The sequence below is a fragment of the Branchiostoma floridae genome, chromosome 9, assembly GCF_000003815.2.
Source record: "Branchiostoma floridae strain S238N-H82 chromosome 9, Bfl_VNyyK, whole genome shotgun sequence".
Classification (NCBI taxonomy): Eukaryota; Metazoa; Chordata; class Leptocardii; order Amphioxiformes; family Branchiostomatidae; genus Branchiostoma; species Branchiostoma floridae.
Genome location: NC_049987.1, coordinates 4,912,675 through 4,938,543, shown reverse-complemented (window position 1 = coordinate 4,938,543; position 25,869 = coordinate 4,912,675). Strand labels below are relative to the sequence as shown.

The following is a 25,869-nucleotide window of genomic DNA, read 5'->3' as shown; positions in this document are numbered from 1 at the left end:
TATGTTTTATATAAGATTGGTTTATTGGTTCAGTCAGTGAACAATAAAATACATCGCAGCTACTTCTACACAGTAGAAGATGCTGAAATGCGCATTTCGTACATTGTACTTCATACATGTGTAAAATCTATGAAGATATACAAATACAAGAAGTCTTATCATAGGAATAAAGCAAAAAAGAAACAAAACAACTTGCTATATAAGGTATAAATGAAGACTTTGACGGTGGATTGACAGACATGGGAGATCTTTTCAGGTACATGTATTTAAAAGGTGAGTGAAGTATAGCCTATAGGATGGGGCTGTTTTTGTAGCGGTTAGTTTTGGTCAATGGGATGCAAAGGCGGTTCGCACTTTTTAGGTTTCTACCATGGACTTCCGAACGGGTTGGGGGTAGCCAGCTTCTAAAGTGGGTTGTGTGGCGGCCAATTTGGTGATGTAATGAAGAGGTTAAAAGATCAAAGGGTGCAATCATGCATGGGTGAACATTGCATTATATCAAGCCGGGCAGCCTATGTCAGGTGAGTGGCGCGCGTGTTCGCCACCAGGCCAGGATTATGGCCAGAGGCTGAACTGGGAATCCGGCTTTACAACTTTCGCTAAGGCTTAGTCAGGGTCTCGGGTCGACCAGGTCACTTGTCTGTACATAGCGTCAAACTTACAACGGAGTCAGGCAGTTTTCAGGCGGGCAGCAGACCATGGCGTCCCCGCTGGTTTGGGCCGTGTGCGTGGCCTGTATGCTGCTGTGTTTCTCCACACTCCAAGGTACGTTCAACGATTAGCCTCCACAAGGCCTTCCTACGGGGGTGCAGGGATCGTATAGAATTCCGAACAAAATCGGGAAACTGGTTAGGGTAGTCAGTCTACACTAAAGTTAAGGTTCATGTTTCAACTCCTATGGTATCAAGACTCTTCTGGCAAATTATTCTTCCTGTAACAGCCAGCGTAGTCAGTCTGGTAGAGACTACGTTCAATGATGTTTAACGAATAACTGATTTGACCTCAACTTTCTGATCATTCAAAAAATGGATTGTGCTCGGGTTTAATGGTTTGTACAAATGACTTGCTTCAGTGTGAATTCCATTAAACATGAAAAATATATTATGATTAGTGTTTGATAAATTGTTTAGATGAAACAACGCGTCTGGTCGCGTACCACTCCAAGGTCAAACAAAACAAAAGAGAACCCCCTTTCCTTTTTTCAATACGATCCAGAAATTTCCCCTCAGACGCTGAACACATTGATATAAGTACCCTCAGTTTGAGAAAAGCATAGAGCTGAACCGGTGGCTAAAAATCTTATTGCTCTTATTACGCTATCGAAAAACATTGTTCTTCGTCCTTAGACAACCACTTTAAAATTTTGTTGTCTTCAAAATTGTTTCAACACAATAGTGCTCTATCGTGCCGCAGGCATGGCTAGCGATCTCAAGCAATGAGGTCGTCCCTATTTATCATTATGTTATAGCATTTTATATTTTGACAGTTTGACAAACGATAGTGCTCTATCCTGTGCCAACATAGCAAATTTTAGAGAAAAGTTGTCTTCAAAACTATTTCAACACAATAGTGTCCTATCCCGCCGCCGGCATTACTAGCGACCTCAGTCAGTAAGGTCGGCCTATTTATCATAATATTTTATCTTTTTTGACAGTTTGACAAACGGTAGTGTCCTTTATATCCTTGCCCAACACAACAACTTTTAAACAAAGGAAGAATTTTGAAAATTTGATTTGATATAATTCAGAGCAGAATTTTATAATTCGTGTTTTGGACGCCGTCCATGTGTGTGGAGAGACTCCATTGTGTCGTTGTTTTGAGTAAGGCACACCCACAATTCATTGCGCATGACTGCCCACCAGACAACTACTGTAACATTAGTCACTAGCTGATTTGCTTTCTTAAACGTTTAGAAATCAATAAGATAGTAAGTACCATTTAATGGACGCCAATAAAATGTCGTGAAAAACTAAGCATAGTTTAACAATGCTACATACTAAAGACAATAATAAATACATTAACCTATATCCACAGGGGCCCCATTCGTGCGTATGAGTGCCGATAGGCCTAAACAATTACAATAGTGTTGATAAGGGCCGATAAATCTTTCTTTGTTTGTTTAATGATCTTTATTTGCACGTTCTTGTCAGAATTGGCTTAATGCAGTGGTTACATGCATGAAACGTTTACGTAAATTATCATCACGTTCTTACGCACGTATATGTTCAAATCCGCATGAGGTCCGTATGGAAGTCTTAGACTCTATCAGGCTCCACAGGTCGCTGGAAAAGTAATAGACATTTGGACAAACATATCCAGATAACATGTCATCGGAGTTAGCTGGTCGCAATCCATATTCCTCGGCCAGATAACTCCTTTGGCATGTTATGTGTCTATATTTCTCCAGTTTCTCTTATTTTCCTAGCGGCCTATGAAGCCTGGAAGAGGCTAAGAACTCCATACGGACCTCATACGGACTTGAATATGTACGCACGTGTGACTTAACGTATGTCCTGAACATTGTCAGTGCATGGGAAAACAAAACGACTTAAGCTATGATACACAACTTCTATGTATCGTCTACCAAACAGGCAAACATTGATAAGGTTATGCTTTTATTACATCTATTGTTTGCACGTCTCTTCCCCCTTCTTAAAAAACGTGTATCCGAATTCGCAGAACTCATGGATAGAGCAAGTCCACAACTCAAAATCAACACTAAATGTTTTTAAAAATCGTACTATCGTAGAGTGGGATTTGTTTTCGCCAATCACAGTAGGGGCATCGTCGCTGGATAGAATACTGTAAATGCAGAAATGTTCGCGGTGGATTAATGTTCGCGGTTTTCGCGGCGGTCATTTTTCCATAACAGTAAGAGACTGCAGTGCATGGTGCTACCGCGAAATTAAAAACAGCGCGAAAAGTCCATTTTCCCGCTACCGCGAAATTAAATCCCAGCGAACTTTAATGCATTTACAGTATCTTACAGACAGATGTGCAAAGGACAGGTGTGGCAGGTAGTTCAGTGTAATATAACCAGCTGCTGCCGCGCCGCGTGGCTGCGAAGCTGGTGTGTTAAGGTGAGTTCACACGTGCGTAGATATTCGAAACCGTATTAGGTTGGTACGGATTTCCTAGCCTCTACCAGGCTCCACGGGTCACTGTAAAACTAGTACAAACTGGACAAATTTAGATGCACAGCATGCCAGAGGAGTTAGCTGGCCAAGGAGTATGGCATATCGTCTGGCATATCATCTTTCTATATCTCTCTAATTTCTATCATTTTTCCTGCAACCTGTGGACCCTGGTACGCAGAGGCTAACAATTCTATACGGATCTCATACGTACGGACTAAAATATATACGCACGTGTGAACCCGGCTTACGCTGAATGGGGGGTATACCGGCTATATTGATACAGTTACAGAAATAATTGCACGTATCTTAACGTGCAAACGTTTACTAGAGTCAAAACCATGACCTGTGCGAACTTGCGATGGCCTTGTAGATAATTATGGTGCAGACAACTTTTAGAGGCGTATCCTAGAACGTGACTGTAATAATAATGGGTACCCTCAACAGTGCAGGTAGTCTAACTAGTGTGGTAAGTCATCGTGTAGTGATGACACGACGAAGAAGAAGAAGCCCTCCCATTGGTCATGATTGGGGGAGGGGCCCATAAAACCTAAAGCCGGGTTCACACGTGCGTATATATTGAAGTCCGTATGAGATCCGTATGGAATTTTTAGCCTCTACCAGGCCCCACAGGTCGCTGGAAAAATAGTAGAATTTGGATAAATATAGACACATAACATGTCAGATTAGCTTAGCAGGAGTTATATAATTAGTGGCCAAGGAGAATGGTTTGCGACCCAGCTAACTCCTTTGGCATGTTATCTGGCTATATCTGTCCAATCTCTATTCTTTCCAGGTAGAACCTGGTAGAGGATATAAGACTTCCATGCGGAACTCATACGGACCTGAATATGTGACTTCGCACGTGAACTCGGTTTTAGGTTTTAATACCTCTATTAGGCCACACCAATTTAATTTCTTGGTTCACGGATTTTTTCATAAAAAATATGGAGCGAAAGGGCGAAAAAAAAATAAAAAAAAAAAATTGTAAAATGGTTGGGGTAAAGATAAGGGCTAATCCAAAACATAAAGAATAATAATTTTTCAGCTTGAAAAACGTACAAAAACACTATTACTGTACAGTAACAGCACCTGTTCGTTGAAAATTACAAAAGTGGTGTCAGTTTTTATGTTTGTCCCATTCTTCATGAATGAAAAATATACAATACCCACATTTTAAGGAGCTTATAATATAAAGGCCAATTTGCTACACCAGGAAGTTGGTGAATGGTTAAATTCATTAAATGGTGAAAATTTGCTGAGTGGTAATTTTTATTTTTATTTTATTTTCCAAAAAATAGGAGCGAGCGAATCCGTGTACCAATCAATTAAATTGGTATGGCCTTAGGCCATACTGATTGGATTATATGGATGCCATCATGTTGCAACCTCAAAACTAATGTGCTGTGCGAAAAAAAGCTTGCCAAAAAGTTGTTACTCATGGCCTCATGCACATGTATGGTGACAACAAGCTGACCTGAAGCAGCGTCAATCTTTGGACGTATTTATGACGTCACACTTTTAATGCACTCTTTCAAGCATGGAATCGGCATCTAATTTAATTTGGAACGGAGGACGTGACTTTCCGAGCAAGGCCGTTAATTTTGTTGGTAGAGGTCACTTATTTTACTCGGGGACCGCAGGGGAGAATAATTTGTCGCCAGCAGGAGAGCTCGAAGCCCACTTTAGATACCCACTGAGGCTAAATGTCAAATTTTCTAGGCTGTTTGTGGAAACGAAAAATAGACATGTATACGTAAAACTTTATATACACAAATAATGCCCACGACTATTCTCTTGTAGTTTGCTGTCTTTTATGTCATACTTTTCGTTCCCGAAAGCTATTGTCAAGGGCCCCATTTTGGATATGTGACTTAGGCGTTAAGACTTAATCTGTGTACCTGAACAGAATGCTTATCTTTTCTTGTATGCCATTTCTAACAGGTGAAGCAACAACAACGAAAGACGACGAGCGGAACATTGTTGCCGAACCTGACGGGTTGAAGCATGACGACTCTGCACGTAAGAAGGAGGTCGAAAACATCGCGGAAGACACAGAGCATGGAGATCTACACCGAGAAACGATGGAAAGGCTACAGCACGTCCTTCGCATCTTCAAGCAAATCCACAAGCAAAGGGAACAAAGCCCAGCCTCGGTAGATGCACCATCTAATCGTGAGGATGAACAATCAAATGGTATTGTCTTCTTGGAATATTTCACTTTCTTTCTCTAGGGTTCTATCTGTGCAGAAATAATTTGGCATGACATCGAAACTGGTGAGAAAAGCCTGGCAATGTCGATATTGCTCTGTTGTGACATACGGACCTCACTAAGACAGGTGTCATGTCATCCAATGCCTGTAAATACATACGCGATTGCAGGGCACCCGTTTCCAAAGCTATTGTCTACTTAGAGAGAAACAACATTTAAATGTAGCGAAACGAGTTGCAATGTTTTGCAATATACCGAAACCACTTGTCACATGGCGAAATTACTTGCCATGTAGCGAAACGACTTGCAATGTAGCAAAACGACTTGCAATGTAGGGAAACGACTTGGCATATAGCGAAATGACTTGCCATATAGAAAAACGATTTGCCATGTAGAGACTTAATTTCCCAATCAGTAGCGAAACGACTTGCCATGTAGCGAAATGATTAACGATGTAGCGAAATAACTTGCCATGTAGCATGTAGTAGTGAGATGATTTGCCATGTAGCCAAACGACTTGCCATGTAGCGAAACGAACTTGGAATGTAGCGAAACGAACTGACATGTAGCGAAATGACTATGTAGCGAAATGACATGCCATGTGGCGAAACGACTTGCCATGTGGAGAAATGACTTGCCATGTAGCGAAACGACTTGCAATGTAGCGAAACGACTTGCAATGTAGCGAAACGACTTGCCATGTAGCGAAATGATTAACGATGTAGCGAAATAACTTGCCATGTAGCATGTAGTAGTGAGATGATTTGCCATGTAGCCAAACGACTTGCCATGTAGCGAAACGAACTTGGAATGTAGCGAAACGAACTGACATGTAGCGAAATGACTATGTAGCGAAATGACATGCCATGTGGCGAAACGACTTGCCATGTGGAGAAATGACTTGCCATGTAGCGAAACGACTTGCAATGTAGCGAAACGACTTGCAATGTAGCGAAACGACTTGGAATGTAGCGAAATGAATAACCATCACGGTGGTCAAATACGGGCTCAAAACCTCCCATGTCTAGCCGAATTGGAACCTTGTTCCACGATATTCCATCTGACGTATTTCGAACCGAACCCGTGTTCTATTTGGGGTCATCTGCGGTCGTTGCCGGTAAACACCGCTCTCTGGCCTTTTTTGCCAAACTACCTTGAATCAGCCAAAAAAGATAGTTTTTCACTAATATAAACAATTTTCGGGACAGTACATCCATCACTTTGTTTGGGACCTGTGATATTTAACGAAGCTACTGACGTTTGTGTTGGTGACCTTGAATATTGTAAGTGTTGTTTACATCGGTATCAATTACACCCTCTCGCTATCCGTGCGGCATGACATGCGTGCAAACTTCGTTTAAGATCGCGACCAAGAAGAGTCCAAATTAACTCGTTGACGGCTCAAAATGACCGCCATGATTTTCCCGAGATTTCTGTTTTTGGGATTTGTAGAAAATGCCTTCGATTTTGAATTATCGGTAATTAAGTGCGAAAAATGCCATTTTTACGCATATTTTCGACTGTAACTTTGCTTTAAATCAAAAATTAAAAAATCCCCAAAACAGAAAGTTTTATTTTCCTCATAGATGACGAAAAATATAAAAAACGAGAATTTTCGATGATACATGCGGTCTATCTTATCAAGAGTTTGGTCAAATTAAAGGCCTTCCTGAAAACAGAAAATGATCGTCTTTTTGAGTAACATCGAAACAAAACAGCTATCTAAATTCAAACGACAACATTCAATGTATGTAAAATTGCTAATTTAATCTTATTTCGAAAACATTTTCCTTGTCAAAACATTTTGTTTATTTTCAAATATTTTACGGGTAGCCAAAAGTAGGCCTCCAGTAACCCGATATTCTATCGAACGCGCATAGCAACGGGAAAGAATACCCTAGCAACCGACCGCCGTGCATGTAGCGAAACGACTTGCCATGTAGTAGTGAAATGATTTGCCATGTAGCGAAACGACTTGCCATGTAGCGAAACGACGCACAATGTAGCGAAACGAACTGCCATGTAGCGAAATGACTAACTATGTATCGAAATGACATGCCATGTGGCGAAACGACTTGCCATGTGGCGAAACGACTTGGAATGTAGCGAAACGACTTGGAATGTAGCGAAATGAATAACCATGTAGCAAAATGAATTGCCATGTAGCGAAACGACTTGCCATGTAGTAGTGAAATGATTTGCCATGTAGCGAAACGACTCACAATGTAGAGAAACGAACTGCCATTGAGCGAAATGACTAACTATGTATCGAAATGACATGCCATGTGGCGAAATCACTTGCCATTTTGCGAAACGACCCACAATGTAGCGAAACGAACTGCCATTGAGGGAAATGACTAACTATGTAGCGAAATAACATGCCATGTGGCGAAATAACATGCCATGTGGCGAAATCACTTGCCATGTAACGAAACGACTTGCAATGTACCGAAACGACTTGGAATGTAGCGAAACGACTTGGAATGTAGCGAAATGAATAACCATGTAGCGAAATGAATTGCCATGTAGCGAAATGACATGTCATGTGGCGAAATGACTTGCCATGTAGAGAAACGACTTGCCATGTAGCGAAACGACTTGCCCTGTAGTGAAATGACTTGTCATGTAGCGAAATGACTTGCCACATGGCAAGTTGCCATGTAGCGAATCAAACCACTTGCCATGTAGTAGCGAAATGACTTGCAATTTAGAGAAACGACTTGCCATGTAACAAACTAAGAATATAGCGAAACTACCAGTGACCCCCTGATATTTTGTGCTTCTTTCGCCTACTTGGGAAGAATCACAGCAGAAGTTCCGGTGCAAACTATTCATGCTTTGGTGCTGTAACTAATATTCTGATGCCAAATACACGTAGGCGACAGAGGACCCAGATGATACCACAATCGAGTATGATTGATGTGATGCGTTTGTGTGTCATCTGACAATATCGAAATTTTCTATCTTATAGAAAAGAAGGAGAAGACCTTCAGCGATCCAGATGCAGCGAGTACTTCAGTTATAGATGAGGACAATGTGTTGGATTCAGTAAAGATGATTTTGGAGGACAACAGTGAAGGTGAGACCAAAACAAGGTGCTGTGGGCTAATGAACAATCTTTGCCATCATGATCAGTACCATATGTAACCTCTTCCTTATCTTTACGCTTTCTTTGTATCCTTCCAGCACATTTTCTGTATCCTTCCAGAAGGATAGCTTGGTTTTAATTTGAATCTTTGTTGTATTTGATTTAGGAACAACATGTGCCTTGCCTATATAGGCTTCCTGTCATTGCATAAAACGCTCATCGTCCAGGACACTTTTCCTGTGCAAGAGAACTAGATAAGAAGTGATATGCCCTTGAAGTATCCAAAACGGCTATAGGTTGAAGGTGTAGCAAGCTAAGGTTGAATAAAAGTGGAAAAAAATGCAACGCTATTAATGTTTTTTTTTCAAAATCTATCTTAATTCTAAAAAGGGCCCGATCCAGATCCCTCAGACAACAGTCAGACTGACATGGACCGGTTACTACAACAGTTTGCCCTCCTGGAGGTCATGCGAAAGCGACTCATCGAGGAAAACAATCAAGCACAGGAAAAGAAAAACATCATGACAAGAGATGGTAATCTGATGTCTGCATGTAAGCTGGCTATGCTGGCCATATTACAGGGGTGTACGAAGTCTGCACAGAATTCCATCTATGATTCCGGAATGCCTACTGTCCCTAAAGAGCAGACCATCCTGTACAAAGATATCTTACGAGAACTTAGCTCCGTATATGCCAATCTACAAGCACCAGGAGGTCAAACTGACCAAAATGACTTGCTGTCTGCAGTGGATTCTCTTGAGCGTGCCTTAGGTGCGGAAGCATTAACCATTATCGTCATCCCTAAGATTGGACGACATGGTATAAGTAGGCAGAGCGCGGTCCAGAAATACCTAGCCACCGTACTGGGTCAAAATATCAGACTACAGCCATCAGTTTTGGACATCATCTCCGCCACAGGAGGTCTACAAACTGTACTTGAACCATCCGTGCAGCAAATCATGGCGGCGAGCTACCAGTCACCTAGCAGAGAGGATATTGATAACGCTTTCTTGTTGAGCATTTTCAATGCCCTTCATACCATTTACGGTCAACAAGGGATACCACAAGGCGAACTGTCACCAATCGGTTCCTTTGGACCGCAAGGCATGGGTAACATCGGAACATCAAGTATGGTGTCAACGTATTCAGTGTCACCCCAAGATGCCGTGGCAATAGTACAAGCAATGCAAAAGTCACCTCTAGAGGCACTACAGGTCGTTCTTAACGTAATAAGGGCAAACGGGGTACTTGTGAATACCGATACCATAAGTCAAAGGTTGCAAAATATACAAACATCACTCACACAGAATGATGTTGAGAAAGTCGTGGAAGCACTAGAAAAGTCCCCTCAAGCTAGTCTAAGGATAATTCTGCAGATAGTACAACGATCACAAGGCTTTTCCTTACCTGGGTCGACCCAACATGGAGTCCAGCAGCAACTAATTCCGCAGCAAGTCGAAGTGCAACCACCAGTACAGCAACTGCAATCTGTCGTGCAAAACGCGCAGCTTCAGGGCGTTTTGACACAACCAGAGAGTCAAGCCATCCAGACGGCGGTACAAGAGTCGCCCTCGGCAGCTTTGACAAAACTTGTGCAGACGGTGGGCGACAAAGCTGGCCAAACGCCCCTTGGTCAGTTGCAGGCAATACAGACCATCAAAAAGGTTCAAGGTGACCTGACTCGAACTCAGGTCAGCAAGGTGTTGACTGGATTGCAGCAAAGTCCACAGCAGGCAATGCAGGTACTTCAAACTGTTCTCCAAGAGACCACACAAAAGAAGACACAGGCTACTCAGACTTCCAAAACCGTCATCCAGACCATGACATCGCTGGGTCGACTGACGGAAGACGAAAAGGACAAGATCACTGATTCATTTGAAACATCTCCAGGTGACGCCGTCCAGACCATCATACGTGTGGTGGGACAGAAAGTAGGCCTATCTGACACAGACCGACAGAGTCTGGTCACCGTGGTGCAAAACAACAAGGACAGGCTGGGAAGCCAAGACGTGGCCTCAATTGTGCAAGCCTGGCAAACCTCGCCCCAGCAGGCAATGTCCACCATCACCCAGACGGTTGGACGGAAAACCGGACAAACAGTTAGCGTTCACTTTACTGGTTCCACCCAACAGGCCTTGCAACAGCCCCTATTTCCGCAGCAACAGGTCCATCAAGCCGAAGTGCAGCAAACAGTACAGCAGGCGCAATCTGTCCTACAGAGTGTGCAGCTTCAGGGCGTTTTGACACAACCAGAGAGTCAAGCCATCCAGACGGCGGTACAAGAGTCGCCCTCGGCAGCTTTGACAAAACTTGTGCAGACGGTGGGCGACAAAGCTGGCCAAACGCCCCTTGATCAGTTGCAGGCAATACAGACCATTAAAAAGGTACAAGGTGACCTGACTCGAACTCAGGTCAGCAAGGTGTTGACTGGATTGCAGCAAAGTCCACAGCAGGCAATGCAGGTACTACAAACTGTTCTCCCAGAGACCACACGAAAGAAGACACAGGCTACTCAGACTTCCAAAAACGTCATCCAGAACATTGACATCGCTTGGGTCGGCCTGACGGAAAGACGAAAAAGGGACAAGATCACTTATTCATTTGAAACATCTCCAGGTGACGCCGTCCAGACCATCATACGTGTGGGGGACAGAAGTAGGGCCTATCTGACACAGACCGACAGAGTCTGGTCACCGTGGTGCAAAACAACAAGGACAGGCTGGGAAGCCAAGACGTGGCCTCAATTGTGCAAGCCTGGCAAACCTCGCCCCAGCAGGCAATGTCCACCATCACCCAGACGGTTGGACGGAAAACCGGACAAACAGTTAGCGTTCACTTTACTGGTTCCACCCAACAGGTCGTCCAACAGCCCCTATTTCCGCAGCAACAGGTCCAGCAAGCCGAAGTGCAGCAAACAGTACAGCAGGCGCAATCTGTCCTACAGAGTGTGCAGCTTCAGGGCGTTTTGACACAACCAGAGAGTCAAGCCATCCAGACGGCGGTACAAGAGTCGCCCTCGGCAGCTTTGACAAAACTTGTGCAGACGGTGGGCGACAAAGCTGGCCAAACGCCCCTTGATCAGTTGCAGGCAATACAGACCATTAAAAAGGTACAAGGTGACCTGACTCGAACTCAGATCAGCAAGGTGTTGACTGGATTGCAGCAAAGTCCACAGCAGGCAATGCAGGTACTACAAACTGTTCTCCAAGAGACCACACAAAAGAAGACACAGGCTACTCAGACTTCCAAAACCGTCATCCAGACCATGACATCGCTGGGTCGGCTGACGGAAGACGAAAAGGACAAGATCACTGATTCATTTGAAACATCTCCAGGTGACGCCGTCCAGACCATCATACGTGTGGTGGGACAGAAAGTAGGCCTATCTGACACAGACCGACAGAGTCTGGTCACCGTGGTGCAAAACAACAAGGACAGGCTGGGAAGCCAAGACGTGGCCTCAATTGTGCAAGCCTGGCAAACCTCGCCCCAGCAGGCAATGTCCACCATCACCCAGACGGTGGACGGAAAACCGGACAAACAGTTAGCGTTCACTTTACTGGTCCACCCAACAGGCCTTGCAACAGCCCGCTATTTCCGCAGCAACAGGTCCAGCAAGCCGAAGTGCAGCAAACAGTACAGCAGGCGCAATCTGTCCTACAGAGTGTGCAGCTTCAGGGCGTTTTGACACAACCAGAGAGTCAAGCCATCCAGACGGCGGTACAAGAGTCGCCCTCGGCAGCTTTGACAAAACTTGTGCAGACGGTGGGCGACAAAGCTGGCCAAACGCCCCTTGGTCAGTTGCAGGCAATACAGACCATCAAAAAGGTTCAAGGTGACCTGACTCGAACTCAGGTCAGCAAGGTGTTGACTGGATTGCAGCAAAGTCCACAGCAGGCAATGCAGGTACTTCAAACTGTTCTCCAAGAGACCACACAAAAGAAGACACAGGCTACTCAGACTTCCAAAACCGTCATCCAGACCATGACATCGCTGGGTCGACTGACGGAAGACGAAAAGGACAAGATCACTGATTCATTTGAAACATCTCCAGGTGACGCCGTCCAGACCATCATACGTGTGGTGGGACAGAAAGTAGGCCTATCTGACACAGACCGACAGAGTCTGGTCACCGTGGTGCAAAACAACAAGGACAGGCTGGGAAGCCAAGACGTGGCCTCAATTGTGCAAGCCTGGCAAACCTCGCCCCAGCAGGCAATGTCCACCATCACCCAGACGGTTGGACGGAAAACCGGACAAACAGTTAGCGTTCACTTTACTGGTTCCACCCAACAGGTCGTCCAACAGCCCCTATTTCCGCAGCAACAGGTCCATCAAGCCGAAGTGCAGCAAACAGTACAGCAGGCGCAATCTGTCCTACAGAGTGTGCAGCTTCAGGGCGTTTTGACACAACCAGAGAGTCAAGCCATCCAGACGGCGGTACAAGAGTCGTCCTCGGCAGCTTTGACAAAACTTGTGCAGACGGTGGGCGACAAAGCTGGCCAAACGCCCCTTGATCAGTTGCAGGCAATACAGACCATTAAAAAGGTACAAGGTGACCTGACTCGAACTCAGGTCAGCAAGGTGTTGACTGGATTGCAGCAAAGTCCACAGCAGGCAATGCAGGTACTACAAACTGTTCTCCAAGAGACCACACTAAAGAAGACACAGGCTACTCAGACTTCCAAAACCGTCATCCAGACCATGACATCGCTGGGTCGACTGACGGAAGACGAAAAGGACAAGATCACTGATTCATTTGAAACATCTCCAGGTGACGCCGTCCAGACCATCATACGTGTGGTGGGACAGAAAGTAGGCCTATCTGACACAGACCGACAGAGTCTGGTCACCGTGGTGCAAAACAACAAGGACAGGCTGGGAAGCCAAGACGTGGCCTCAATTGTGCAAGCCTGGCAAACCTCGCCCCAGCAGGCAATGTCCACCATCACCCAGACGGTTGGACGGAAAACCGGACAAACAGTTAGCGTTCACTTTACTGGTTCCACCCAACAGGTCGTCCAACAGCCCCTATTTCCGCAGCAACAGGTCCAGCAAGCCGAAGTGCAGCAAACAGTACAGCAGGCGCAATCTGTCCTACAGAGTGTGCAGCTTCAGGGCGTTTTGACACAACCAGAGAGTCAAGCCATCCAGACGGCGGTACAAGAGTCGCCCTCGGCAGCTTTGACAAAACTTGTGCAGACGGTGGGCGACAAAGCTGGCCAAACGCCCCTTGATCAGTTGCAGGCAATACAGACCATTAAAAAGGTACAAGGTGACCTGACTCGAACTCAGATCAGCAAGGTGTTGACTGGATTGCAGCAAAGTCCACAGCAGGCAATGCAGGTACTACAAACTGGTTCTCCAAGAGACCACACTAAAGAAGACACAGGCTACTCAGACTTCCAAAACCGTCATCCAGACCATGACATCGCTGGGTCGGCTGACGGAAGACGAAAAGGACAAGATCACTGATTCATTTGAAACATCTCCAGGTGACGCCGTCCAGACCATCATACGTGTGGTGGGACAGAAAGTAGGCCTATCTGACACAGACCGACAGAGTCTGGTCACCGTGGTGCAAAACAACAAGGACAGGCTGGGAAGCCAAGACGTGGCCTCAATTGTGCAAGCCTGGCAAACCTCGCCCCAGCAGGCAATGTCCACCATCACCCAGACGGTTGGACGGAAAACCGGACAAACAGTTAGCGTTCACTTTACTGGTTCCACCCAACAGGTCGTCCAACAGCCCCTATTTCCGCAGCAACAGGTCCAGCAAGCCGAAGTGCAGCAAACAGTACAGCAGGCGCAATCTGTCCTACAGAGTGTGCAGCTTCAGGGCGTTTTGACACAACCAGAGAGTCAAGCCATCCAGACGGCGGTACAAGAGTCGTCCTCGGCAGCTTTGACAAAACTTGTGCAGACGGTGGGCGACAAAGCTGGCCAAACGCCCCTTGATCAGTTGCAGGCAATACAGACCATTAAAAAGGTACAAGGTGACCTGACTCGAACTCAGGTCAGCAAGGTGTTGACTGGATTGCAGCAAAGTCCACAGCAGGCAATGCAGGTACTTCAAACTGTTCTCCAAGAGACCACACAAAAGAAGACACAGGCTACTCAGACTTCCAAAACCGTCATCCAGACCATGACATCGCTGGGTCGGCTGACGGAAGACGAAAAGGACAAGATCACTGATTCATTTGAAACATCTCCAGGTGACGCCGTCCAGACCATCATACGTGTGGTGGGACAGAAAGTAGGCCTATCTGACACAGACCGACAGAGTCTGGTCACCGTGGTGCAAAACAACAAGGACAGGCTGGGAAGCCAAGACGTGGCCTCAATTGTGCAAGCCTGGCAAACCTCGCCCCAGCAGGCAATGTCCACCATCACCCAGACGGTTGGACGGAAAACCGGACAAACAGTTAGCGTTCACTTTACTGGTTCCACCCAACAGGTCGTCCAACAGCCCCTATTTCCGCAGCAACAGGTCCATCAAGCCGAAGTGCAGCAAACAGTACAGCAGGCGCAATCTGTCCTACAGAGTGTGCAGCTTCAGGGCGTTTTGACACAACCAGAGAGTCAAGCCATCCAGACGGCAGTACAAGAGTCGCCCTCGGCAGCTTTGACAAAACTTGTGCAGACGGTGGGCGACAAAGCTGGCCAAACGCCCCTTGATCAGTTGCAGGCAATACAGACCATTAAAAAGGTACAAGGTGACCTGACTCGAACTCAGGTCAGCAAGGTGTTGACTGGATTGCAGCAAAGTCCACAGCAGGCAATGCAGGTACTACAAACTGTTCTCCAAGAGACCACACTAAAGAAGACACAGGCTACTCAGACTTCCAAACCGTCATCCAGACCATGACATCGCTGGGTCGACTGACGGAAGACGAAAAGGACAAGATCACTGCTTCATTTGAAACATCTCCAGGTGACGGCGTCCAGACCATCATACGTGTGGTGGGACAGAAAGTAGGCCTATCTGACACAGACCGACAGAGTCTGGTCACCGTGGTGCAAAACAACAAGGACAGGCTGGGAAGCCAAGACGTGGCCTCAATTGTGCAAGCCTGGCAAACCTCGCCCCAGCAGGCAATGTCCACCATCACCCAGACGGTTGGACGGAAAACCGGACAAACAGTTAGCGTTCACTTTACTGGTTCCACCCAACAGGTCGTCCAACAGCCCCTATTTCCGCAGCAACAGGTCCATCAAGCCGAAGTGCAGCAAACAGTACAGCAGGCGCAATCTGTCCTACAGAGTGTGCAGCTTCAGGGCGTTTTGACACAACCAGAGAGTCAAGCCATCCAGACGGCGGTACAAGAGTCGTCCTCGGCAGCTTTGACAAAACTTGTGCAGACGGTGGGCGACAAAGCTGGCCAAACGCCCCTTGATCAGTTGCAGGCAATACAGACCATTAAAAAGGTACAAGGTGACCTGACTCGAACTCAGGTCAGCAAGGTGTTGACTGGATTGCAGCAAAGTCCACAGCAGGCAATGCAGGTACTACAAACTGTTCTCCAAGAGACCACACAAAAGAAGACACAGGCTACTCAGACTTCCAAAACCGTCATCCAGACCATGACATCGCTGGGTCGACTGACGGAAGACGAAAAGGACAAGATCACTGATTCATTTGAAACATCTCCAGGTGACGCCGTCCAGACCATCATACGTGTGGTGGGACAGAAAGTAGGCCTATCTGACACAGACCGACAGAGTCTGGTCACCGTGGTGCAAAACAACAAGGACAGGCTGGGAAGCCAAGACGTGGCCTCAATTGTGCAAGCCTGGCAAACCTCGCCCCAGCAGGCAATGTCCACCATCACCCAGACGGTTGGACGGAAAACCGGACAAACAGTTAGCGTTCACTTTACTGGTTCCACCCAACAGGTCGTCCAACAGCCCCTATTTCCGCAGCAACAGGTCCATCAAGCCGAAGTGCAGCAAACAGTACAGCAGGCGCAATCTGTCCTACAGAGTGTGCAGCTTCAGGCAGTTTTGACACAACCAGAGAGTCAAGCCATCCAGACGGCGGTACAAGAGTCGCCCTCGGCAGCTTTGACAAAACTTGTGCAGACGGTGGGCGACAAAGCTGGCCAAACGCCCCTTGATCAGTTGCAGGCAATACAGACCATTAAAAAGGTACAAGGTGACCTGACTCGAACTCAGGTCAGCAAGGTGTTGACTGGATTGCAGCAAAGTCCACAGCAGGCAATGCAGGTACTACAAACTGTTCTCCAAGAGACCACACTAAAGAAGACACAGGCTACTCAGACTTCCAAAACCGTCATCCAGACCATGACATCGCTGGGTCGGCTGACGGAAGACGAAAAGGACAAGATCACTGATTCATTTGAAACATCTCCAGGTGACGCCGTCCAGACCATCATACGTGTGGTGGGACAGAAAGTAGGCCTATCTGACACAGACCGACAGAGTCTGGTCACCGTGGTGCAAAACAACAAGGACAGGCTGGGAAGCCAAGACGTGGCCTCAATTGTGCAAGCCTGGCAAACCTCGCCCCAGCAGGCAATGTCCACCATCACCCAGACGGTTGGACGGAAAACCGGACAAACAGTTAGCGTTCACTTTACTGGTTCCACCCAACAGGTCGTCCAACAGCCCCTATTTCCGCAGCAACAGGTCCATCAAGCCGAAGTGCAGCAAACAGTACAGCAGGCGCAATCTGTCCTACAGAGTGTGCAGCTTCAGGGCGTTTTGACACAACCAGAGAGTCAAGCCATCCAGACGGCGGTACAAGAGTCGCCCTCGGCAGCTTTGACAAAACTTGTGCAGACGGTGGGCGACAAAGCTGGCCAAACGCCCCTTGGTCAGTTGCAGGCAATACAGACCATCAAAAAGGTTCAAGGTGACCTGACTCGAACTCAGGTCAGCAAGGTGTTGACTGGATTGCAGCAAAGTCCACAGCAGGCAATGCAGGTACTTCAAACTGTTCTCCAAGAGACCACACAAAAGAAGACACAGGCTACTCAGACTTCCAAAACCGTCATCCAGACCATGACATCGCTGGGTCGACTGACGGAAGACGAAAATGACAAGATCACTGCTTCATTTGAAACATCTCCAGGTGACGCCGTCCAGACCATCATACGTGTGGTGGGACAGAAAGTAGGCCTATCTGACACAGACCGACAGAGTCTGGTCACCGTGGTGCAAAACAACAAGGACAGGCTGGGAAGCCAAGACGTGGCCTCAATTGTGCAAGCCTGGCAAACCTCGCCCCAGCAGGCAATGTCCACCATCACCCAGACGGTTGGACGGAAAACTGGACAAACAGTTAGCGTTCACTTTACTGGTTCCACCCAACAGGCCTTGCAACAGCCCCTATTTCCGCAGCAACAGGTCCAGCAAGCCGAAGTGCAGCAAATAGTACAGCAGGCGCAATCTGTCCTACAGAGTGTGCAGCTTCAGGGCGTTTTGACACAACCAGAGAGTCAAGCCATCCAGACGGCGGTACAAGAGTCGCCCTCGGCAGCTTTGACAAAACTTGTGCAGACGGTGGGCGACAAAGCTGGCCAAACGCCCCTTGATCAGTTGCAGGCAATACAGACCATTAAAAAGGTACAAGGTGACCTGACTCGAACTCAGGTCAGCAAGGTGTTGACTGGATTGCAGCAAAGTCCACAGCAGGCAATGCAGGTACTACAAACTGTTCTCCAAGAGACCACACAAAAGAAGACACAGGCTACTCAGACTTCCAAAACCGTCATCCAGACCATGACATCGCTGGGTCGGCTGACGAAAGACGAAAAGGACAAGATCACTGCTTCATTTGAAACATCTCCAGGTGACGCCGTCCAGACCATCATACGTGTGGTGGGACAGAAAGTAGGCCTATCTGACACAGACCGACAGAGTCTGGTCACCGTGGTGCAAAACAACAAGGACAGGCTGGGAAGCCAAGACGTGGCCTCAATTGTGCAAGCCTGGCAAACCTCGCCCCAGCAGGCAATGTCCACCATCACCCAGACGGTTGGACGGAAAACCGGACAAACAGTTAGCGTTCACTTTACTGGTTCCACCCAACAGGTCGTCCAACAGCCACTTTTTCCGCAGCAACAGGTCCAGCAAGCCGAAGTGCAGCAAACAGTACAGCAGGCGCAATCTGTCCTACAGAGTGTGCAGCTTCAGGGCGTTTTGACACAACCAGAGAGTCAAGCCATCCAGACGGCGGTACAAGAGTCGCCCTCGGCAGCTTTGACAAAACTTGTGCAGACGGTGGGCGACACAGCTGGCCAAACGCCCCCTGATCAGTTGCAGGCAATACAGACCATTAAAAAGGTACAAGGTGACCTGACTCGAACTCAGGTCAGCAAGGTGTTGACTGGATTGCAGCAAAGTCCACAGCAGGCAATGCAGGTACTACAAACTGTTCTCCAAGAGACCACACAAAAGAAGATACAGGCTACTCAGACTTCCAAAACCGTCATCCAGACCATGACATCGCTGGGTCGGCTGACGGAAGACGAAAAGGACAAGATCACTGCTTCATTTGAAACATCTCCAGGTGACGCCGTCCAGACCATCATAGGTGTGGTGGGACAGAAAGTAGGCCTATCTGACACAGACCGACAGAGTCTGGTCACCGTGGTGCAAAACAACAAGGACAGGCTGGGAAGCCAAGACGTGGCCTCAATTGTGCAAGCCTGGCAAACCTCGCCACAGCAGGCAATGTCCACCATCACCCAGACGGTTGGACGGAAAACCGGACAAACAGTTAGCGTTCACTTTACTGGTTCCACCCAACAGGTCGTCCAACAGCCCCTATTTCCGCAGCAACAGGTCCAGCAAGCCGAAGTGCAGCAAACAGTACAGCAGGCGCAATCTGTCCTACAGAGTGTGCAGCTTCAGGGCGTTTTGACACAACCAGAGAGTCAAGCCATCCAGACGGCGGTACAAGAGTCGCCCTCGGCAGCTTTGACAAAACTTGTGCAGACGGTGGGCGACAAAGCTGGCCAAACGCCCCTTGGTCAGTTGCAGGCAATACAGACCATTAAAAAGGTACAAGGTGACCTGACTCGAACTCAGGTCAGCAAGGTGTTGACTGGATTGCAGCAAAGTCCACAGCAGGCAATGCAGGTACTACAAACTGTTCTCCAAGAGACCACACAAAAGAAGACACAGGCTACTCAGACTTCCAAAACCGTCATCCAGACCATGACATCGCTGGGTCGGCTGACGGAAGACGAAAAGGACAAGATCACTGCTTCATTTGAAACATCTCCAGGTGACGCCGTCCAGACCATCATACGTGTGGTGGGACAGAAAGTAGGCCTATCTGACACAGACCGACAGAGTCTGGTCACCGTGGTGCAAAACAACAAGGACAGGCTGGGAAGCCAAGACGTGGCGTCAATTGTGCAAGCCTGGCAAACCTCGTCCCAGCAGGCAATGTCCACCATCACCCAGACGGTCGGACGGAAAACCGGACAAACAGTTAGCGTTCACTTTACTGGTTCCACCCAACAGGAAACAATTATAACGGGAGATGTTGTTCAGACTCCAGGGCTCCCCGGGTTTGGTAACGATGACGATGTGAATACGATTTTGTCCAACTTATTACAGAGTGGGAAAATCAGTGACATCGAATATCAGTCCATTAGAAATGCACATACGACCTCCTCTGATTTTGGGTTGAAGACCATTTCAGATGTTTTGAAAGACAGAGTCACTCTGAGTTCTGAGCAGCTTATCATCATAGGAATGGTTGATAAGATGTCATATCATGTTGACAAAGGGTACATCAAAGTGGTGTTGTCCGCACTTGACAGATCATATAACGACGCTGTAGGCAGTATCGTGAACATCATTTATAAACGGGCATTTACTGTCCAGACCTTTACAATTATGCAGCAACTGACAACCAAGGGCGTGATAACAGCGGAACAGGGACAAACTCTAGCATCGTCCTTGCAACAAGAGCCAAGCAGGGCGCTTAAAAATGTTCTACGTCTCGTTGGAGCTGAGAATTCGGTACTCGACAACGTTGACGTATTTTCGCGCCAGGTTCACGTGCGTGACGTTAGAGATGTATTACGTGCCTTCACCATATCTAGGGAAAGCGCACATACCAAAGCTCTCATGGTTATGCAGGAGAAGGCAACTACTCTCTTCCAGATCCAATCCTTGGCAAATAGCCTAGCAACTCAGGGCGTGTTAAGTCCTCAGCAGTCTCAACAAATCAGACAGTCGCTAGCTTTTCGCACTGGACAGACAATTCAGGCTATCACGGACGTGATTATGGAAAAGGCAGACATGTCGTCAGTGGACAAGCAGCAGCTTCTTCTGGGTGTTGCGTTTGCCAAATACAGCCTAGATACAACAGACTTGTTACCAGCGTTACAAGCCCTTGCAGAATCACCAACAAACGCTGTTACCAAGCTCAAGCAACTTGTACAGGAATCCACCTCCAAGATGGCCACTACTGTATCAACGGTAGATTTCGCCAGTGGTTACTTCAGTGGAACAGGGGACAACACACTTGCTCTCATAATCGCTGCCTTACAAAACGCCGTAAAGGAACAAGAAAAGGACAGTGACAGGCAGAAGCTGATTGGGGTACTCACCGCTCTCAATACAGGAGGGACATCTTCAGAGTCAAGTTCTGTTCTCCAGGTACAGACGCCTGTTTTTCAGTATGAGTTTTTCTATGTATATGTTAATGCTGCTGTACGATATATATTTTATAGCTTACAATTACTTAATCAGACTGAAAATAGATCGGATGTTTATGCATATATTTAACATGATCGTCGTCAATGGATGGGTAGTCAACAAAAGGGCTAAAACTGTTTACCAAATCAGTACCATTTGAAACCTATTGGCGTTTTTTTTTCAAATTGCAAAACATACAATATGTCCGAATGAAAGCTCATCTGTGTTGGTAGAATCTGTATTTGAGAAACTTGAGCTTTGTGGCACCACAAAGAGAAACACTCATCACGAATTCTCAGTCGATCTCGCCGAATTCATCAGATGTCTGATTCACTGCATTCACTTTGTTAGTTTGTAGTGCACCGTCACTATGGGTAGATGGGCCCTAATGCATGATAACCTCCATTGCAGCCCTCACAAAAAAGTCCTGCTGCGTATCCAAAATGCACAACCTGTCGAAAGTCAGCGCACTGATTTAGATATCTGATGAAGGTCAGCAAAATCGACTGAAAGTCCAGGATGCGTTTGTTTTTGAGTTTGAGCAAAGCTTAAATTGTACAACCGTACCTTGTGTTTCCGCAAATGGTTTCATCAGGTTGGTATTTCAATTGAACAAAGTATTCTTCGTTACACAACCTTCCCTTATTTCTTCAGTAAATGTTTCAACGACCATCTGTCGCCTTCATCAGTACAAAATGCACCGACTCTGTCGAAGTTCATATAGCACCGATAGTATTTGCTTCATTTTGTACTGATGAAGGCGACAGATGGTCGTCCAAACGTTTACTAAAGAATTTACTTTGTTCAACGCACCTTGTGTTGTTGTAGATACGAATGTTTTCTCCGTACCGTTGACACAGGCATTGGGGGTAGCCGGAACCGCCACAGGAGGTACGAAGGGGGACAGGATGGATGTGTTACTGCAGGGTCTGTCCGGAGTGGAGCAGGCAAGTAGTGCGGAGTCAGTGGCAGCTGCCGCCGCTGCTGTGGACAAAGCGGCCGAGGGAATCCACTCGGACCTGGGGAGCGAGGATAGGTTCGTTCTACAAATGCTGACCGTTGTTTCTTCGCTGTTTAGGCCACAGCAAGTAAATTTTATGGCTGACATCCTCTACAGACTGCAAAAATAGTGTGATAGGGCGAAAAAAACAACAAGATGAGTGCGTTTTAAAAAATAGGCACTATAAAGTTGTGATGACTGTTGTAAAAATAATTAAAGGGACAAAACATGGTGTCAGAGCCAACAATGCATTCATTCCTGTATTTATGCACTGGTGTGGTAAAAGGGACAAAAGTGTGGACACTAGTGTGGCAGACTGGCATCACAAACAAAGTTGGTAACCACACTCATGGCTTCCATATCGGTGTCACTTTTACAACTATCCAACAAGTTTTCTACAACTACAGTCTTGGGTACCTCGCAAGTGTCACTTGTACAAGTACAATTATTAACCTACAACACAATATATTTGCTCATTTTGGTACTTTATGTTCATGTTGACCATCCCTAAAGAAGACAAAAATTCTTGTTTTTTCTTCTTCTGAAATCAGGCGAAAATTAATGCGCGCGCTGATGTCATCCATAAAATTTACTTGCTGTGGCCTTATGCTACGGTTCCATTTGCACCGGTATTCGAAGGGGATGTAACCCCGGCCGGGCTCCGAAGTCACAAATTTGTCCCGGTAAACTGTCGGATACCGTGGATAAAGAAAATGAATTAAACACAGAACACAACATCTAAATCTCTCAGCACATCATAACCATAGAAACATGGAAACCTGGCTCCTAGGTACAAATTACTAAAGCTGAATGTTTGATCCTAACATGTTTCAGAAATGTCTTGACCCCTGTGCCTATTTCTCACACTGTGGATTGGGTTGATACATGTAGAAAGTAATAAATAGATACTACAGTTTCGTTCCTTTTGTACAGAATGTTAACGCACATGTTGTCAACAATAGAGTTTTTAAAATCACATTTGATTGACAGTGACTTACATTTCCCCGGTTCCCTCAATAGGGACCAAGTGATCGAGGTCATGTCGAAGGCCCTGGTCGTCCTGAATGGGGCGGCGGGGAAGGTGAAGGGTACGTCCGCTGAAGACGCTCTCCAACACGCCATCCAAACGATCGATGAAGCCCGCGAGGACGCCATTAAACAGAGCGCAGTGCAGGAGCTCTCCGTTGCCGTGAACTCCCTGGGATCGGCGGTGGACAACATTCAGGACGCCTTAGAGGTATGCCGCACATCCGTCAATAGTTGCCTCCATGAAAAAGTGGATTACTGTTTCGGTCTGAATCATCATCCTCATCAGTCACTGTATTCTGCATCTATAGTCTGCATATAAAGCCTGAATTATGTTTTGGGGTATACTGCAAATGCAGAAATGTTCGCGGTGGATTAATGTTCGCGGTTTTCGCGAACTTAAACCACCGCGAACAGTTTTCTATTATGGTATTAGACTGCAGTCTATGGTGTTACCGCGAAATTGAAACCACCGCGAAAAGTCCTTTTCCCCGCTACCGCGAAATTAAATCCCCCGCGAACTTAAATGCATTTACAGTATATCATGATCCGATGTATGGATTGAGACAGTATGTAGCAGGTTGGTAGGTGGGGTGATTTGGCCTTGGTACAGTAACTGCAGTAGGAATTTTCAATCTTTGGCACTGGGTGCTCTGTGGTCTTGATGTTTACGTTGCAAATCCTTGACATAAGGGTTTAGTGGTGCTACAACCAAGGAGCTTTTAATTTCCTTGCTACAACTCGATAGTGTATGACTATGTAACGCTAGTTCACCTTTATTTGTGGGGTAACCTTTATCCGTTGTATTTAACACCAGGGTATTTAGGGATATCAAGACGACGGACGGTGGTCTCAAACTGCATTATGTGAAAAAAAAATGCAAGTTTAAACCACCGTCCATCAACGTGATATCCCTAATTATCCTGTTTTTAGGTACAACGGATGTAGGATTCCCCTCGAATAAAAGTGAACAAGCGTTATGTCTGTATGTATACAGTATACACAAGGTAATAACTATGGCCTTACTGCCTTCTCAGGCTGTGATCCAGGGCCATGACGCGGCAGAGGAGAAGCCTGTAGCCGTCCCACAGATCGTGGTGGAGACCACTACAGAGAGTCTGGTGGAGTCAGTCCTCGACTCCATCTTGTCACATCCGAAGTCATCCTAAACCTCGCCAATATCCTGCTTAATTATGACATCTGCCGTTAGTTCTCACTAAACCTACGTTACTACAGCTATTGGAAGGTGTATATAGTGTGGCATAAAATAACTGATGTGATATCGTCATGTTATATAAAATGCGCTCTAGTTTGCGGACTAGTTTAGTGCAGAAGCTGTAATGTACATTTGTGAACGGTGTGAAAAAGGCAGCTGAAAGGTCGTGTAGAAACTTAGATGTAAGTTTAATGCGATAGAATTCAAATTAATTCAATATGATTAAATTACTGACCTGCACATGCGAACTTGGAATGATGAACGTGCTAATACGCCCATGTGTTTGATATGCTTGAATCTGTTTTTGTGTATCCTATACAAAGGTGACAGTGACACTGAATTTCACTTCGTTCAGTTACGTACATGTAACTTGTGGAAGTTAGACCATAAGTCACACACCTGACGTCCAATTTTAATTCGTCAGTCTGCATATGGTGCCTACGATTTTCAAAATCAGTACTAATTTTGATAAAAGTACAAATACGCCACGATATACGTATATACTGTCAGGACATATCACTAAATTAATACGTTATAGTAAATCGGTAATTATACCAAGCAAACATTGCTTGCTTAGCCTTCACAACAGGTGTTTGTGTGAACTGCAATATGGATACAGTACCTTTCTTATGGTGCGTTGGTAACAAAAACGCTAACTCATTTGACATACCCGAAACGGGTGAAAGTTGCGCAGACAGTAGTTTTACTATAGAGCGCTAGTTTACCTTTATCCGTGGGGTAACCTTTGTCCGTTGTATCTAAAGACAGGGTATATATTTGGGGATATTGGGTAGACGGACGTTTACTTTAAACTGCAATGTTTTAAAAATACCGCAATGCGAAACCACCGACTTACGACCTGACATCTCTAAAATACAGCGGATATAAGTTACCCCACAGATAAAGGTGCACTAGCGCTACACAGGCCCTGTGGGTTGTTTAAAATTACATCAAGTGCACAGGAATAAAGGTCATATGATGGGAATACTGTTTTGTCAGTCTTTTCTGCATTGATTGTATCATTTATGTATATTGGAAGAATATCACGGTGCTCAACACCAAGGGATAGGACCCAAGTGTGTATTAACTATCATTTTCCACACAAATTGATTTCATGCAAGTATGAGGTCACCGAACTCTAGTTGAGCTTTACAACATAGTAAACTAGAGTTCGACAAACACATCTCTTCGCCAAATAATCATGCCTTTATTTAAGACTTTAAGTTTAAGGTCTTATTCATGTATTACTAAATAGTAGCATGAACTGTGATCCTCACAAAGCCAGAAATGCTCCCCAAAGCAAGTCTGTGATCACAGATAACCTGGTACCATGCCTGGTCAATCCGAATGTCATGCTTTCCAGAGGTTTTGTCCCCAGTGTAACAGCGTCCAGCTCACAAGCTCCTCCAGCGAAACATCTGTGTAACAGCTGTGTCTATAAATATAGGTCAAAATGAGATATATATATATAGAAAACAGTTTATTTCTGTTAATTGGCCACTGATTACAACT

The 25,869-nt window shown here is 46.1% G+C and overlaps 1 protein-coding gene across 2 annotated transcripts; it reads left to right on the top strand.

Moving 5' to 3' along the window:
- Window positions 1-15,276: 15,276 nt before the first annotated feature.
- LOC118423228 lies at window positions 15,277-25,342 on the top strand. 2 transcript variants are annotated; one of them, XM_035831295.1, is made up of 5 exons: window positions 15,277-19,210; window positions 19,931-21,076; window positions 21,976-22,151; window positions 23,136-23,352; window positions 24,179-25,342. In XM_035831295.1, exons 1-5 carry the CDS (start codon window positions 15,299-15,301, stop codon window positions 24,308-24,310), a joined length of 5,583 nt encoding a protein of 1,860 aa, XP_035687188.1. In that variant the 5' UTR covers window positions 15,277-15,298; the 3' UTR covers window positions 24,311-25,342. The 2 variants fall into 2 exon arrangements, with proteins under 2 accessions (XP_035687188.1, XP_035687187.1); XM_035831294.1 differs by having other exon boundaries at window positions 15,277-21,076.
- Window positions 25,343-25,869: the final 527 nt, after the last annotated feature.